Here is a 16,269-nt window from a genome sequence, read left to right as displayed (position 1 = left end):
TTTTTCAAAAAAACATTTGTAGATGGATTTAGGAACTCCCCCTCGGTTCTATTGGCTCTAACGGTTCAAAAGTGGTGTCAATCATCAAAATCGACCGATGGGTTCCAGAGATATGGCAAATCCACCCAAATAGACCTCTCTGAAAAAGTCATAATTCACTTGTTTTGCATCAATCTTGATACAGGGTACTTATTATATGTTATAGTTTGGATTATTAAAGCTTTTAGTCTACTATCCCATAATTCAAGGGTGGTTTTCACTATAAGTAATGTTTTTTTTTGGGACGTAAACTATAATTTAAAAAAAATGTCTATGTTCAATCTGAATTTACTTTAAAATAAAAACATCTATAAACATTCTGACTCTTCTACATCCAACTCACAGGTTTATTGTCACGAACGAGCTGAGAACCCAAATGCAACACACGGGACACCAGGGAAAGTCGGTAACCAGCTTTATTATAAATTGTTCCCAATGGAAAGTCCTGGTGCATGCGCGTCCGCCGAAAGACTTCCTATTTTTAAATCCCGACTAAAAATTATTATGCCTGTTTTTAAATGCCTTTTTAATAATGTATTTATTTTGTATTTGTTCTTAAATGTCTTTTGCTTTTAATCTGTAAAGCACTTTGAATCGCCACGTGCTGAAAAGTGCTATATAAATAAAATTGCCGTGCCTTGCCTTGCCTTGGTGTAAGACAAACCGGCAGACAGTAGGCAAAGGGCTAGTCGGGGACAGGCGAGGGTTCCAGGAGTAGGCAAGACGGGAGACGCAGGTACCGGCAGGGTCAAGGAGCAGGCGAGGCAGAATCGTCCGGGTACAGGCAGGGTCAGGAAACAGGTGAAGCAGGCTGGTCAGGGACAGGCAAGGTCGAAACTGGGAGAGCAATCTGGGAGGTAATGCTGGAAAGAACTGCATTCTGCGAAGTACGATCTGGCACTGAGGTGAGAGTGAAGGGGGCCTATACTAGTGGAGCTGATGGGTGTAACAGAGTGTGAGAGAAACAGGGTGTGACTACCAGGTGACTAAGGTGGCTGAGAAATGCTAATGCAGAAAATAGGTGAGTGAGGGAGCAGACTGTGACATTTATCATTGCTTTGAGAAAAGAGATTATTAATGTATCCCTTTTAGAAATGAAGATATAGTCATTTGTTCTGGGAATGTCATTTTCCAGCCTGAGACCTGAAAAACAGGGTTAGGGTTAAAAGCTGTTAAGCCCCAAGCCTGTTTTCAGGTCTCAGGCTGCAATGAGGGTATACAACTCACTCAGATTCACTCTCCAGAACATCCTGACATAGACTTAAAGGTAAGATCTTAACATGATATCTAATGCAATATGCAGCACATTTGTATTTTACAGAATAGTATGCAAGTTAATAGCAGCACAATATAATTAGATTTTGTGCATGTGAACGACCATTTTCTGTCATCTCTTTTTATTTCTATCTGATGGAATGTGTGCTTCTCCTGCTGATGGTGACAGCATGTGCTGCAATAACTCAAGGTAAAATAAAAGATATATTCTTTATTTAACAGAGGAATTAAATAAGGGAATTTCAAAGAGAAGCACGTACTGTACACAGTATATTTTAAAGTAGTAGTCTGAAACAATCATATTTTTGCAAAACGGGAGGAAGCGGGAAATGAATGTTTAAGTGTTTGAACCTTATTGGAGGATTTTGTTCAACTCATCAAAACGTTTTTGGAAAGACGCAATCAAGGAGTGTAGTTTGTATGTGTGTGTGTGTGTGTGTGTGTGTGTGTGTGTGTGTGTGTGTGTGTGTGCATGTGCGTGCGAGCGTGTGTAAGCATACTGTAAATTACATTAAAGAGCTTACGAAATGCTATTAGCACCTGTTAGTGGGCTTGGTATATGATAGAGGTTACATTTGTATTGTGAAATGTGCCATATGATTTTTTCATTATTGATGTATTTTTTAATAAATCACGATTATAACAGCATACAAATGTTGTCAGTTAGTAACAATCGTTCGTCGCTCTGGAAACAACAACTTCGGTCATTTCCGGCGGTGACGTCATGAGTAGAACACAGCTGAGCAGAACACAGCTGAGTCACCATTGTTTAAATGCCAAATCTGGCTATGGGATGTTTTTGTGGCCAAAAAATTGTCAAATGTCGCGTATATGGACCAAACAAGTGCGTCGTACGAGGGCGGGCTTTGCTGGACTTGATTGATTGAAAAGTGTATTAACAGCTTGTATATTGGGTACAGTACAGTACAGCTCAAAACATACAATTGTTAAGGGGATGCAGACCAGAGAAAGACTTTCGTCTTGTTTACATCAGGGTCCAACCATTTCCAATTCATCATATAACCAGGTAACCCGGGGTCGATGAAACCTACAATTTGTGGGCAGCACTTTGAAAGATCGTGTTTCGACCAGTCCACAATGCTCGCTAAGGAAATTGGATTAAAAAATAATTTCAAACTGAACAAAGATGCTGTTCCAACAATACTGCCAAGACCCCAAATGCCAGCACAAGCCACCACGCCGATTCCTACATGTCCCCCGATGCAGAGTCCTCCACTAAAGAGACGGCGAAATGCATTCTCCAAAAGGGAGAGAGCGAAGGTAAGCCGCGCTACTTGTTGTTCAATGTTTACAAGCATAAAGCCTGACTCAAAATGACATGTAAAAAAAAAGTTTCTGACTTGGTTTGTTGTCAGCCGGTGACCAGCTGCCCAGACATTTCACGGGGGAAAAGGATGAAAACGGGGCTTCGGGTGCCGTGGGAAGAACCTCCGTGTATTCACGTTCTTCACAGTAAGCAGTTACATTGACACTGTATTGCATAGGCCTACAGACCAGCGCCATATAGATAGAATACAGACTACGGAGCTATTGATTGGTTGTCAATCTTATGTTTTTGAAAGTAGGCTAATACATTAACTGAAGGGGCTGGGCCGGGAGAGAGCGAGGCCCGCGTCAGAGGTCCACCCAAAACCGTCATGAAAAAGTTTAGCATTCTAATGCATCTAACTTTATGCACAATATAATAGTCTGGCCAGCCCTGCAGCCCGTTCTAGGTTCTGATTGGCTCTCTAGGTTGGCATTCTAGCTTCTGACTGGCTGTCCAGGTTGTCAATCACAGCCGTGGGCATATTATATTTACGACTAGTAATTCTCTATGAATTAAAGTCAAATGTATATAGCCTACCAGTCTGTGTTTTGTTGCCGCACCGGATCTCCGCCAAATCCAGGATCATCGTCCCCATTTTCGCTCCCGTCTGTATCTCTACCGCTACTTGAATACTGTGGCTCAAACTGGTATGGTTCCACCACGTTAGACTCCACACCAGCATCCTCTTCAATAAAATCCTCCTCTTCTTGAAAGTGCACCGAGTCTATTGACGACTCACTGTCACTCGATTCTGTCGAAATATCCGAGCCAGAGTCCGACATCAGCCATATAGTAAGTGTATTATTCAAAAAGGGTTCTACTCGTGACGTGCGTGACGTAACTAACCGGCGAAAGCCGTTTGGTCCGGAGCAGTCGTGTAACATCGGAAGCGAGCATGGAAAGTTGTAATAAATCACGATTTATAAATACAGCGGGCATATTGTCATCAATGACAAATGATTTCCCATTAATAACAGTATTTATTATCCTAATAAGAATAGTGTTGTCCTTCATTTCGTAAGCTCTTTAACCTTAAAAACCTATTATAATATTTCAACTGGACATTGGGGTTGTTACCACACAAAACCTTTTTTTCAAACAGGCCATTTATTAGGTCACTACAGTATGTGCGCAATAATGTATGTCTGTATTGTAAAACTTTCACAAACATTTAACCTTTATTTTTATTTTTTTGTAGATCTCTCCTGTAAAATGTTTACCTTCCCTCAGGAAACCAACACAGCTTATGTGAAACTGACACCAAACACACTGGATTTCAGAGCTATAACTGTCTGTCTCAGGTAGTAGTGTGCAAAGTGCAAAGCCAATGAACATATCCCACGGCAAACCCGGACTTGCTTCACGGCACACTAGTGTGCCGCGGCACACCGTTTGGGAACCACTGATCTAGTCCAACACACACACACACACACACACACACACACACACACACACACACACACACACACACACACACTCACAGCAGGAAATGAAATCAAGATTAAGATCAAAAGCAGTTCTTTGGTAATAGGAGGATAATACAAAGCGAGAGTGTGTAAACATTTTTAATCAATGATTTTATCACCGAGCACAATCTTGATTTTATGTTTTTAACGGAAACTTGGATTGAACAAAATAACAGTGCAGCTGTTCTTATCGAATCAACCCCTCCCAACTTTAGTTTTATGAGTCAGGAAAGAATGCATAAGAAAGGGGGTGGAGTTGCTATTCTGTTCAATGATTCCCTTCAATGCAGGAAGACATCGTATGGAAACTTTGATTCTTTTGAATATGTGGCCCTTCAGCTGAAATGCTCCTCTCGAGCTCTGTTCCTAAATATCTATAGACCACCCAAATACTGTGCAAGCTTTTTTGATGACTTTACTGAACTGCTGTCTATAGTGTGTATTGACTTTGACCGTCTAGTCATTGTTGGTGATTTTAACATCCATGTTGACAACCCCCAGGACAGAGGGGCTAAATAACTGTTCTGTGTTCTTGATAGCTATGGACTGACTCAGCATGTGACGGAGCCCACGCACAATAAGGGGCACACTCTGGACTTAATTATCTCAAAGGGTCTGAATATCTCTAAGGTTGTGGTGACTGATGTTACACTCTCTGATCATTCCTGTGTGTTCTTTGAGAGCTCTATTTCTGTTCACAAAAATGTTCAAAAAGAGGTAACCACAAAGCGATATTTAACTGAAAATACTAGGGAAATGTTTACTCAGAATTTTTGACTGGGAAGAAAATATCTCCATGGAGAAAGGCCATGACCGTGAGAGCAGAAAAAAGAGAGTGTCGAAAAGCTGAACGCTCGCGAGTGTGTGTGTGTATACCAGTGGCGTAGCCACCATAGGGCCAGGGTGGGCCAGGGTGGGCCCAGGCCCACCCAGTTTACTCATTGGCCCGCCCTGAGAAAGCTTCGGTGTCATTTAAAAAAAAAAAGTTTTTTATTTTTTTGTATTATTGTATTATTATTATTATAAAAAAAATTATTCACCCATTGACAATATCCAAGAATTCAAAGTGAAATTCAAGTGAACAAATATCGAATTTAATTAATGTTGTATGTGTTTTATCCTCTGAACCGAACTCATTTACAGTAAAAACTGATTGTTGGTTCCGGCGCGCGCCATAATAACGTGAGAGAGGCAGAGAGCTGCCTGAAAAATAAATGATGGCTCAAAGTTCACTAATGAACTTTGTTTTTTTTTAAAAAGCGATCTATACGATCATTTTCTGATAACGATGAAATAGCCCCCGCCTCCCTCTCCCCACGTCTCCCTCTCCCCACCTCTCCTGCTGCTGGGCTGTCAGAAGAAAAACAATGTTATCGGAAACTCTGCCGCACTGTTCCCTCGTCCCTTGGAAAAGGCGGAGAGGTGGGTGTTTTTCATTTGCTGGTGGACAGTCCGGAGAGATATACACAGGGTTGGGTTGTAACGGAATACATGTAACGGCGTTACGTAATCAGAATACAAAAATGAAGTGTATTCAGCTGGCGTTACATTTTAAAAACGAGTAATCTGATTACACTTTCGTAAAACTGAAGTGAATACATTTTGGAATACTTATTGGAATTATTGGTGGAAAAGTTTCCTCAGAAAATGTAATATGCATTGCCGGCAGAACCAGGCCCGGCTCCAGGACGAAATGACTGAGGGGGCTGATAAAAAATACGAGGGGGCGATTTTTTTTTCACAACAACGAAAAATCCTGGCAATGTAATGAATTGACACACCAAGCGTTTTTCCTTCTCACTGCTATTCTGGATTGACCCCTCTCATTCTGTTATTTTCCTCTGATCTTTAACGATAGATAGTATATTATCAGATGGCTGCACTTTGGTTAACAGACTAACATTGATCTCCTCAATGTATAAATTGACAGGCTCAGTAATTATACCATAACCGTTTCTCCTCTATCCCTTAACTCGTCTTCCTATCAGATTTACTATCTACTCTATATCAGGATTAAAAAACAAATAATCTGGGGATTTTTTATTTCCAGGATTGAATGTTCAAATCAAGGCCTAAAACCTGGCATTTCATAACAAAGTGACTAATATATAAACCAAATGTAATATTAGATCAAATACTACACCAAATGGACAGTCCCCTGGTTTGTCTCTAACTGCCATGAGAAAAATCAGATCAATGTTCCAAAATCCGTCACTAGATGTCGCTCATTGTCCCGATACGGTCAGAGCCGGCCCGACCCATTAAGCGATATAAGCGGCCACTTAGGGCCCCGCCGCCAATAAGGCCCCCCCTAGCAAAAAAATGAAAAAATAATAATAATCTCAGTACACCGTCGCCGTGATAAGTGTGTTTAATTAATTGTGTTAATATGTCTAGATTGCCTACTCTCAAAGTCATGTATTATATTATTGAGTGAATCATATATAATACATTAACCGTGCTTTACCTGCACCTCATCATGACACTAGAGAGGACGGCAGGACTGACGGCAGGATTGTAATTTCCCGTGTTCAGTGAATTCAAAGGCAAGACACCACCAGACCAACCAGAGAGTTGAATGGAAATGTAATTGCTATAGCAACTCCAACAATTGGCCTAGCAACGGCTTAGCAACCCCATTGTTTTGTTATGAAAATGCATCTATATATATTTATACACATTCTCGCGAGATCTATCAGGGGTCGTCGTAAGTTAAAGCGTGAACTGTTGGCTAATGTTGTTATAATTCTCAGTATGTGAACACAGATCGAAAATGGAAAGATTTCTCACAAGTCAGGCGTAAACGACCGCGATCTCCAACGGAGCCGGACATCCGTGTGTGGGTGTGTCTGTCTGTTTGCGGTGTGGTTAAATGCCACAGCATGCCAGTTGAAACAGTGAACGATCGTTATTGTGTACTTGTATGCTTAGGGTGTAATGGTATTACATTACATGTCACTTGTTAAACACTTTTATCCAAAGCGACTTACATACTCAATACTGTGGGAAATCCCCACAGGAGCAATTTGGGGTGAAGTGTTTTGCCGAGGGACACGACGACATGCTGACTGCAGTGGGGTTTGAACCTGTGACCCCTTGATCCGAACACCAACAGTCAACCCACTGCACCACACGCCTATTATACAAAAATATTGTAGGAGCACAGAAACAGTGTTCAAATGTTGCTTTTACCAACTTATGTTGGTCGTGCTTACCTTGCAAAGTAATGTTATAAGTGTCAAAGGAATGTTTTAATGTAAATATTAATCATATTATTGTAGCGTGTCCAAGTTAATAGTTATGTCAGTTATCAGATGTGCACAGTTTAGTACATTTGTAAAGTTATTTAGGCAATGTTGTTTGTGGGAGTTAGTGAAAGACCGCCCCTTCCAGGTGTGTGTGTGTGCGTTTTCCGGTGTGTGTGGAGGGAGTACGAGACGGTAGGAGTTGTGTTCGAGTTTGGGAAAAAGTCATAATGAGTGTTATTGATTGGTTCTGTAAGGTGTGGCTGTGGCCGTCAATAGGCCTACCAGAAAATAAAGAGAACATTTTCGACATTGAAGGCTCGTGATCTGTGATTTTGAATAGCTACAATATGAACAGGCTCGTGCTTGGCCCACTGGTATTATTTGTTTATTTATTTTGAAAATTAACTAGCAACGCCGTGCTGTCATATAGCAACTGCTAAGCTACTGCAGCAAACAAATCCTGGCGCCGCCCATGCTGCCTGCCCACATATCTGATCTAAACATAGTAACGTGTGTTGGGGGAAATAATTATTTAAAGTTATTTAATAATTGTGACATTTTTTTTACTTTTCGATGGGTGAATGATGCTCAAAGTGAGGGGGCAAAGAATACAACTGAGGGGGCAATGCCCCCTTTTGCCCCCTTGTGGCGCCGGGCCCGGGCAGAACTGTGTGCACACTGCACAGCGCTGCAGCGTGTCTGTGAGGCCCCGCCCCCGCACGCAGATGAGAAAGAGAGATCTCTTTTAAAATATAATGAAAGTTAGAAACGGAGATGGTTAGATAAAAATGTGCAAGATAACGTTTATGTAGCATTTCTTTATTGTCGAAATGATGACATTTATAACGGGATCAAATCAAAGTGAATGGCCTGCTGCTGCTGAATGCATGGGGCAAGTGACTGGAAACAGTTTTAAAAGTTATTACATCGTTTCAGATAATAATAATAATAATAATAATAATAATAATAATGATAATTCATTCTATTTAGGGGCGCCTTTCAAAGCACCCAAGGACACCTTACAATTCATAACATATTCTGAGGAAAGGTTTTAAGACAGAATGCAGTCCGGGGTGATGTATTGTATGTGGGGTGCAGAGAGAGAGCTGTCCAGAATGACACCAAGATGTTGTGTTTGAGTTCTTGATAAGCCATTAAAACAGTAAAATAAGTGTCTCCTGTTCACCGAAACATACCCATCTGTTATGGAAAAAGAAAGTATTCTAAAAGTAATCTGCCACCGGTACCGGCGGGGATTGTTGTTAGCTTCTGATGCGCAGAAGAAAAATCTGGCCAACCCTATTTTTTACAGGCTCACCCTAAAGTACATTCCTGCCTACGCTACTGGTGTATACGTGTGTGTGTGCGTTTGTGTGTATTGTGTTTGTTTCCCGGGGAAAACCCTCACGAGAAACACCGGCTGTTGTTATGCCTGCTGTGACGTTAAGTTACTCCGCTCTCCGCTTGTAATTATGCCGAAGCTTCAAAGTTGTATTTATCATCTGAATTTGCCGAAACAAGTTTAATATTCTGAAAGCCAAGACTTTGTTTAATTAAAATCAGATGAAAACAAACTGTAACGGACCCTGCCGTGTTATCTATGATTACTATACTCTTACATTCATAATTTCAGCCGGAGGGAGGGGGGGCGGCGCTGCGGAAGAGCAGATTACAAGCTTCAAAAATGTATTTATCGTGTGATTTTGGAAATAAAAGTTTCATATTCTGAAAGCCAAGACTTTGTTTGTTTAAAATCAAACAAAACACCCGAAATGAGCCGTTGCGACTTCCGACTGATTTCGATAGAGCGGGTCACATATATCGATAAATGTTGTTTTGTCTGCGAAACAATACATTTAGACTGCATTCATTGTTTTGGATAGTGCAAACAGGTCACGCACCTTACCTTACTGATTTGCAAAACCCATCAGACGGTGGGCGGGGAAAAAAACGTGTTTGTCAGAATCGTCACTTCCTATACTGACAGTGGAGGTCATAGATATATATAAACACTAGATGGCTCATGGGAGATTTTCCAGCGTAGCTGACCGGCTGCCATCTTGCTACAGTCAACAGTTACTCTGGTACGCGTTATGGTAGCTGTTGTGAGGTGAGTGATCTGCACAAAAATACTCTTAACTCGCTGAAATCTTGACTGATTTACAAACGGTTTGGTTTATTATAAACATTATTAGCATGGCTATGATACAAGTTTCGAACGCAATTAGACACCGAGAAGGAATGAGGAAGCAGCGGGGGTTTAAAACTCTCTCCTATTCACTGTTGTGCAAATCATCATGACACAGACATATTGAAAAGTTAAGATCACAACATGATATCCAATGCAAATATAGAGCAAATGATGCTGCTTTGTGTCACTGCATTGCATGCTGTTAAAGTGTCATTACCATTTTATTGTAAACTAGGGGTTCCCTGTAAAATCTTAGGCCCTTTATAGCAGCTCAACAAGCCTTGCCGTTTTTCTTTTAATCTTAAGCATGTTTCCGAGGCCCAATCCAGCTCTCATTCCCTGAGGTGGCACAAAGGCTAGATTTCATACATTTCATCTGTCTTCTTCAGTCTAAAGTCACTTCATGTACATTATAAGCCTATGAAAACGCTGGTACTATTTGGATTGCTGCATCAGTGTCAGCAAGGTCATGACTTTCACCGGGTATAGAAGCAACGGTGTCTTCCTCCCTTTTCAAAGTCATATTTATGCCTGCCTCACTTTTGTTCTTTCAAGGGGATTTTCCTAAATGTGTTCTTGAATTTTTTCATAAAGGTCACCTATTATGCAAAATCCACTTTTGCATGTCTTTTATAGATACACATGTGTCCCCTCTGTGGAAAGAGATTCTGAAAGTTTCAGGAAGAAAGATTTGCTCACTTTTTGTCCTGATCCATTGCTATCAAAACCTGTCTGAAAATGAGCTGATCAGATTTTGGCCACTTTGTGATGTCATAACGATTTTGTGGCTTGTGTAACCATTAGCCAATCACCAACCAAGGTAACCCCCCCCCCCACCCACCTTATCCCCTGAATCTCCTCCTAGAGCACCATTGTGTTCTTGTTAACCAAATATCTCTCAGAGGGGCGTGGGGAGGGGCTCCTTATCTTCATCTGAAGTACCAGAATCAGCACTTTTGAAACAGGGCTGAAACAGAGAGGATTATGGGATACTACAATGCAGGATCTGTTTGGTATTTGGAGCCAAACACTTCAGATACATGTTTGTATATATCCGAGACCTATCATATATTGATGAAAAACAGTATAATAGGGGACCTTTAATTTGTTTGTCCCATTTTTTGTAATTCATTGTACAGTACATATTTTAGTTATTGGTTGTATCAGAAGCAATGTGATTGAGGAAGTTCAATGGCTAAATATTAAGAGTAGTGGCTTTTGGATACTATATATTCCTAATGTAGGAACAAGACTTTTGTAATATAAACGTATGTACTGTGTCTTGATTTGTTGTCCTTTTATTTGCATTTTTCTAACCAAAATATAAACATATCTTATTACAACTTTACTGAACATTGACATTTCCATACTCAAGGTATGTTCAGAGCACAATGTGGTTATTGTGGATAGTTACGGGAATAGGTTGGAATCTTGTGTTACAGGTTGTCTCCATGTTGCTACAGGCACACACACGCAAACACACACACACACACACACACACACACATACACATGTATACATCACTTCAGGGGACATTACATTGACTTACATGCATTTCCTGGAGACTTATCCTAACCTTAACCATAACCAACACATGCCTAACCCTAACCCTTACCCTAACCCTAACCCTAATCCTAATCATAACCCTAACCAAGTCTTCACGCTCAAATTAATGATTCCCCTCATGGGGACCTCCAATTTGTCCCCATAAGGGAAGCCAGTCCCCACACGTGACTATGTAAACATATTTAGGTCCCCAAAAGTATAGTAATGCTAGACCACACACACACACACACACACACACACACACACACACACACACACGCTCACACAAGTGTATGAAGAGTGTCCAAAAGCGAAAGCATTGGTGAATGGGAACAATTGTTGATTGTTCATTATGTTATTATGAGGGGCGTGTACAAGGAAGCAGCATTTTAAAATGACGAGAGGAATGAGGCTGCAATGAGGGTATAAAACTCACTCAGATTCACTCTCCAGAACATCCTGACATAGACTTAAAGGTAAGATCTTAACATGATATCTAATGCAATATGCAGCACATTTGTATTTTACAGAATAGTATGCAAGTTAATAGCAGTACAATAGAATTAGATTTTGTGCATGTGAACGACCATTTTCTGTCATCTCTTTTATTTATTTCAGATGGAATTTGTGCTTCTCCTGCTGATGGTGACAGCATGTGCTGCAATAACTCAAGGTAAAATAAAAGATATATTCTTTATTTAACAGAGGAATTAAATAAGGGAATTTCAAAGAGAAGCACGTACTGTACACAGTATATTTTAAAGTAGTAGTCTGAAACAATCATATTTTTGCAAAACGGGAGGAAACGGGAAATGAATGTTTAAGTGTTTGAACCTTATTGGAGGATTTTGTTCAACTCATCAAAACGTTTTTGGAAAGACGCAATCAAGGAGTGTAGTGTGTGTGTGTGTGTGTGTGTGTGTGTGTGTGTGTGTGTGTGTGTGTGTGTGTGTGTGTGTGTGTGTGTGTGTGTGTGTGTGTGTGTGTGTGTGTGTGTGTGTGTGTGTGTGTGTGTGTGTGTGTGTAGAAGCACTACATATTGTGAAATCATTGTAATATTTTACAGTGTGTGTTTACACAAGCACACACACACACACACACACACACAAACACACACACACTGTAAAATATTACCATGATTTCACAATATTTAGTTGTAATATTTTACAATAAATTACTGTTTTACCACTTTACAGTCTTTACCTGTAATGTTCACAATATAATACTGTAATTTTGAATTTCACAGTGAAATCAATACAGGCACAGTTCATTACTGTGAATGTACAGGATCAATGATTACCAGGATTTCACAACATGTTACTGTATTATTTCACAGTAACATACTGTATTCAGACCATCCTCTGTGATAACACAACAAATTAAGTGATTTTCTTGCTTTCATCGCTCTTGCTTGGCTTTAAATACTAATTTCTTTCTTTGGTGCAGGTTTTACTGAAATTGAAAGGGGCACCGCTGCATGTGCCTTCAAATAAACGTTGCAACATATAAATCTATGTAAAATTGAAATGGTTGTCTTGGCTTATAGTTTTCAGGTGCTTCTTGGGCATTAACCCTGAGACGGGCTCGAAAGCCAAAAAGAGGCATGGCAATTTAAACCCCCATGTCAGCACATTCTTTAGAACAATTGTTGACTTCGAGTGGATGTCTAGACATGGGTTACGTGCTCCCCTCCTTGTTTTCTTTCTGTCTCCCTGCTGCAGGTGCACCTGGTCTGCCCCTGGCTCCGCCTCTGCCCAGGTGCACCTGGTCTGCCCCTGGCTCCGCCTCTGCCCAGGTGTTCCAAATTCCACTCAGCCGTGTATATATAAAGAGAAGCTGGAGGAGAAGGATGTCTCGCCTGTCCTAACGCCGGGAGACACTCTCCTTAGAATACCTCTTTGCCATTTTGAGCTGTAGGCCATATTTTTGCAGGTGTCTTTATGTTTAGCCTGGAGGACCTGGTAATCTAGTTTTCGTGGCTTTATTTTGTTTCCCATCAGGTTTATAATTGATTTTTGGTTAGGGGGGGAAGTTCTAGGTCCTACGGCCCGTGGTGTGGCTGGCTCGGGTTCCCTCCTTCTGTTTGTTCCTTTTGGCCACTCCTCCAGACCTCTTTTTGTTTCCCGTTTCGCTTGTGTGAGCAAACGGCTGATTATCAATAAATGCTTGTTACCAAGTACCGGTTATTGCGTGTATTCTATCATGTTGCGGGTCTCAGCACCAGCCACTACGCGGAGTAGAGGTTGGGGCCGTAACAACATGTCCAAGACACTATGAAATGTACTTTGCACTTCAATGGAGTAATAAAAAGGGCATTTTCTTTGTTGATTGAGCTGATTGAATTGTGTAGTTATGGTAAAATCCCAGTGAACTAGTCAGATTTACAATATATTATCGTATTATTTACATTTTTATATTTACAGTAAATTACTAGCTACTGTGTTGCATTACTTCTACAGTAATAGTGTGAAAATAGAGGTAATTACTGTAATTCATGTACAGCAAGGTACCATAATATCACAGCTCTGTACTGCTATATCACAGTAATTCCATGGGCATGGCAACTGGAAATTCACAGTATTTAGTTGTATTTTTATTCTAATTTACTGTAAAATATCTACAGTAATGTACTGTGAAATATTTACAGTCAATTACTGTGAAATATTCACAGTCAATTACCGTGAAATCCATGCAACTAGTAGCCAGTAATTTTACAGTCAAACATTTTACAGTGCACTGTAAGTTACATTAACCTTAAAAACCTTTCATAATATTCCAACTGCACATCGGGGTTGTTACCACACAAAATAATGTATTTCTGTATTGTAAAACTTTCACAAACATTTCACCTTTATTTTTATTTTTTTGTAGATCTCTCCGGTAAAATGTTTACCTTCCCTCAGGAAACCAACACAGCTTATGTGAAACTGACACCAAAAATAGTGGATTTCGGAGCTATAACTGTCTGTCTCAGGTAGTGTGCAAAGTGCAAAGCCAATGAACATATGTTTATAGAGTATAACTGAAAATGAACATATTCCATTTTTCTTTTTTTATTCCTGCAGGACCATTACAGACCTCAACAGGAACTACGCCCTTTTCTCTCTGTCTGCAACATCCTCTCATAATGCTTTTCTCATATTCAAGCCTACTACTGATGGGATTGAAATCTATGTCCATGATCAAGCTGAAACATTTGGGGGAGAGGACTACAAAGTGAACACGTGGCACTCAATATGTTCTACATGGGACTCTGTGACCGGTGTGGCACAGCTGTGGCTAGACAACAAGCCCTTCATTAGGAAATATGTTGGTGGAGCAAGAATCAAAATGCCTTCTATTATCATTGGACAGGTAAGTTTAATTTATAAGTAAAATAGTTGATAGAATTCCAGAAATGTCTCTTGATTGGTTCAATTCTGATTCATTTATTCTGTGAAGTACTGATTGTAAAACAAAACATTTACTGCATGGAAATGTTTTGTTCACAGCTCACTACAGAAGCACTTTCTATCAAAGCTGTTATCTTATCAGTCTGATCATTTTACAGGAGCAGGATTCCCATGGTGGAGGATTTGACAAAACACAGTCTTTCGTTGGCATGATGTCTGATGTCCACATGTGGGACTACACCCTCTCCACCTGTGAGATCCAGAAGTACATGCTTGACAGAAACCTAACTCCGGGTAATGTGCTCAATTGGAAGGCGCTGGACTACAAAACCTACGGAAGAGTGCTGACAGAACAAAAAACCACTTGCTCATGTACAGAATAAATACAAACAAATATATAAATGTCATACTCCTTACAAGGCTTTTTCTTTTGAGTATGAAATTCAAACACCCTGTAAACCCGAACAGTGGCATTAATCAGCTTGATCAACACAATTACCTGATTTCTGACCACCATCTTAAATGTGTGTGTTTAATTTTCTTATTAAATCTGCAAATTGTTATTTGTAATTAGATGACATTTGTGATATATCCTTTTGTCTGGCATGTTTGCTGAAACATGTATGACGCTCTTCCTGACAGTTCATTAAAAATGGCACATTCTACAGTCCTGTCTCCTGGCCGTCATTCTGACTTAAATCATTTAACAATCTTCATTTCTTTGCATTTATTCAATAGTTTTGACATTTTATTATTATATCATGGTCTTACCAGAATCAATGTTAATACAAAAGTTCAAGAACTAGACCAATAGAGAATGGCTTGTGACTACAACTATTACGTCTATATATTGATCCTTATTTTGTGGGTTTTTCACCCAACATTTTATAACTCCATTGCATTTTTGTTCACAAGCCTTTTTCAAAAAAACATTTGTAGATGGATTTAGGAACTCCCCCTCGGTTCTATTGGCTCTAACGGTTCAAAAGTGGTGTCAATCATCAAAATCGACCGATGGGTTCCAGAGATATGGCAAATCCACCCAAATAGACCTCTCTGAAAAAGTCATAATTCACTTGTTTTGCATCAATCTTGATACAGGGTACTTATTATATGTTATAGTTTGGATTATTAAAGCTTTTAGTCTACTATCCCATAATTCAAGGGTGGTTTTCACTATAAGTAATGTTTTTTTTGGGACGTAAACTATAATTTAAAAAAAATGTCTATGTTCAATCTGAATTTACTTTAAAATAAAAACATCTATAAACATTCTGACTCTTCTACATCCAACTCACAGGTTTATTGTCACGAACGAGCTGAGAACCCAAATGCAACACACGGGACACCAGGGAAAGTCGGTAACCAGCTTTATTATAAATTGTTCCCAATGGAAAGTCCTGGTGCATGCGCGTCCGCCGAAAGACTTCCTATTTTTAAATCCCGACTAAAAATTATTATGCCTGTTTTTAAATGCCTTTTTAATAATGTATTTATTTTGTATTTGTTCTTAAATGTCTTTTGCTTTTAATCTGTAAAGCACTTTGAATCGCCACGTGCTGAAAAGTGCTATATAAATAAAATTGCCGTGCCTTGCCTTGCCTTGGTGTAAGACAAACCGGCAGACAGTAGGCAAAGGGCTAGTCGGGGACAGGCGAGGGTTCCAGGAGTAGGCAAGACGGGAGACGCAGGTACCGGCAGGGTCAAGGAGCAGGCGAGGCAGAATCGTCCGGGTACAGGCAGGGTCAGGAAACAGGTGAAGCAGGCTGGTCAGGGACAGGCA

At 40.1% G+C, this 16,269-nt stretch overlaps 2 protein-coding genes across 3 annotated transcripts in view; one reads left to right on the top strand and one right to left on the bottom strand.

Moving 5' to 3' along the window:
• The window catches only part of LOC117546341 (transient receptor potential cation channel subfamily M member 1-like), a gene marked incomplete at its 5' end in the record, with an annotated part of 74,208 nt that overhangs the window by 13,542 nt on the left and 44,397 nt on the right, over positions 1–16,269 (bottom strand). The gene's annotated exons all lie outside the window — the stretch shown is intronic.
• LOC117546344 (C-reactive protein-like) lies at positions 1,398–15,153 on the top strand. Of its 2 annotated transcripts, XM_034216553.1 has the most exons (5): positions 11,380–11,570; positions 11,713–11,767; positions 13,966–14,068; positions 14,160–14,448; positions 14,645–15,153. In XM_034216553.1, the coding sequence occupies exons 2-5, from the start codon at positions 11,713–11,715 to the stop codon at positions 14,867–14,869; spliced, it is 672 nt and encodes a 223-aa protein (XP_034072444.1). In that variant the 5' UTR covers positions 11,380–11,570; the 3' UTR covers positions 14,870–15,153. The 2 variants fall into 2 exon arrangements, with proteins under 2 accessions (XP_034072445.1, XP_034072444.1); XM_034216554.1 differs by lacking the exons at positions 11,380–11,570; positions 11,713–11,767 and adding an exon at positions 1,398–1,504.

Source organism: Gymnodraco acuticeps, unplaced genomic scaffold (assembly GCF_902827175.1).
Source record: "Gymnodraco acuticeps unplaced genomic scaffold, fGymAcu1.1, whole genome shotgun sequence".
Taxonomy (NCBI): Eukaryota; Metazoa; Chordata; class Actinopteri; order Perciformes; family Bathydraconidae; genus Gymnodraco; species Gymnodraco acuticeps.
The sequence above is the reverse complement of the archived record's forward strand: the minus strand, read 5'-3'. Positions and strand labels throughout refer to the sequence as shown.

Bases quoted from the DNA above. Each gene is read 5' to 3' on its own strand.
- LOC117546344 (XM_034216554.1), top strand. From the start codon at position 1,450: ATGGAATGTGTGCTTCTCCTGCTGATGGTGACAGCATGTGCTGCAATA. The intron at 14,069-14,159 runs GTAGTGTGCAAA...TTATTCCTGCAG, and splicing joins GCTATAACTGTCTGTCTCAG to GACCATTACAGACCTCAACA. The intron at 14,449-14,644 runs GTAAGTTTAATT...ATCATTTTACAG, and splicing joins CTTCTATTATCATTGGACAG to GAGCAGGATTCCCATGGTGG.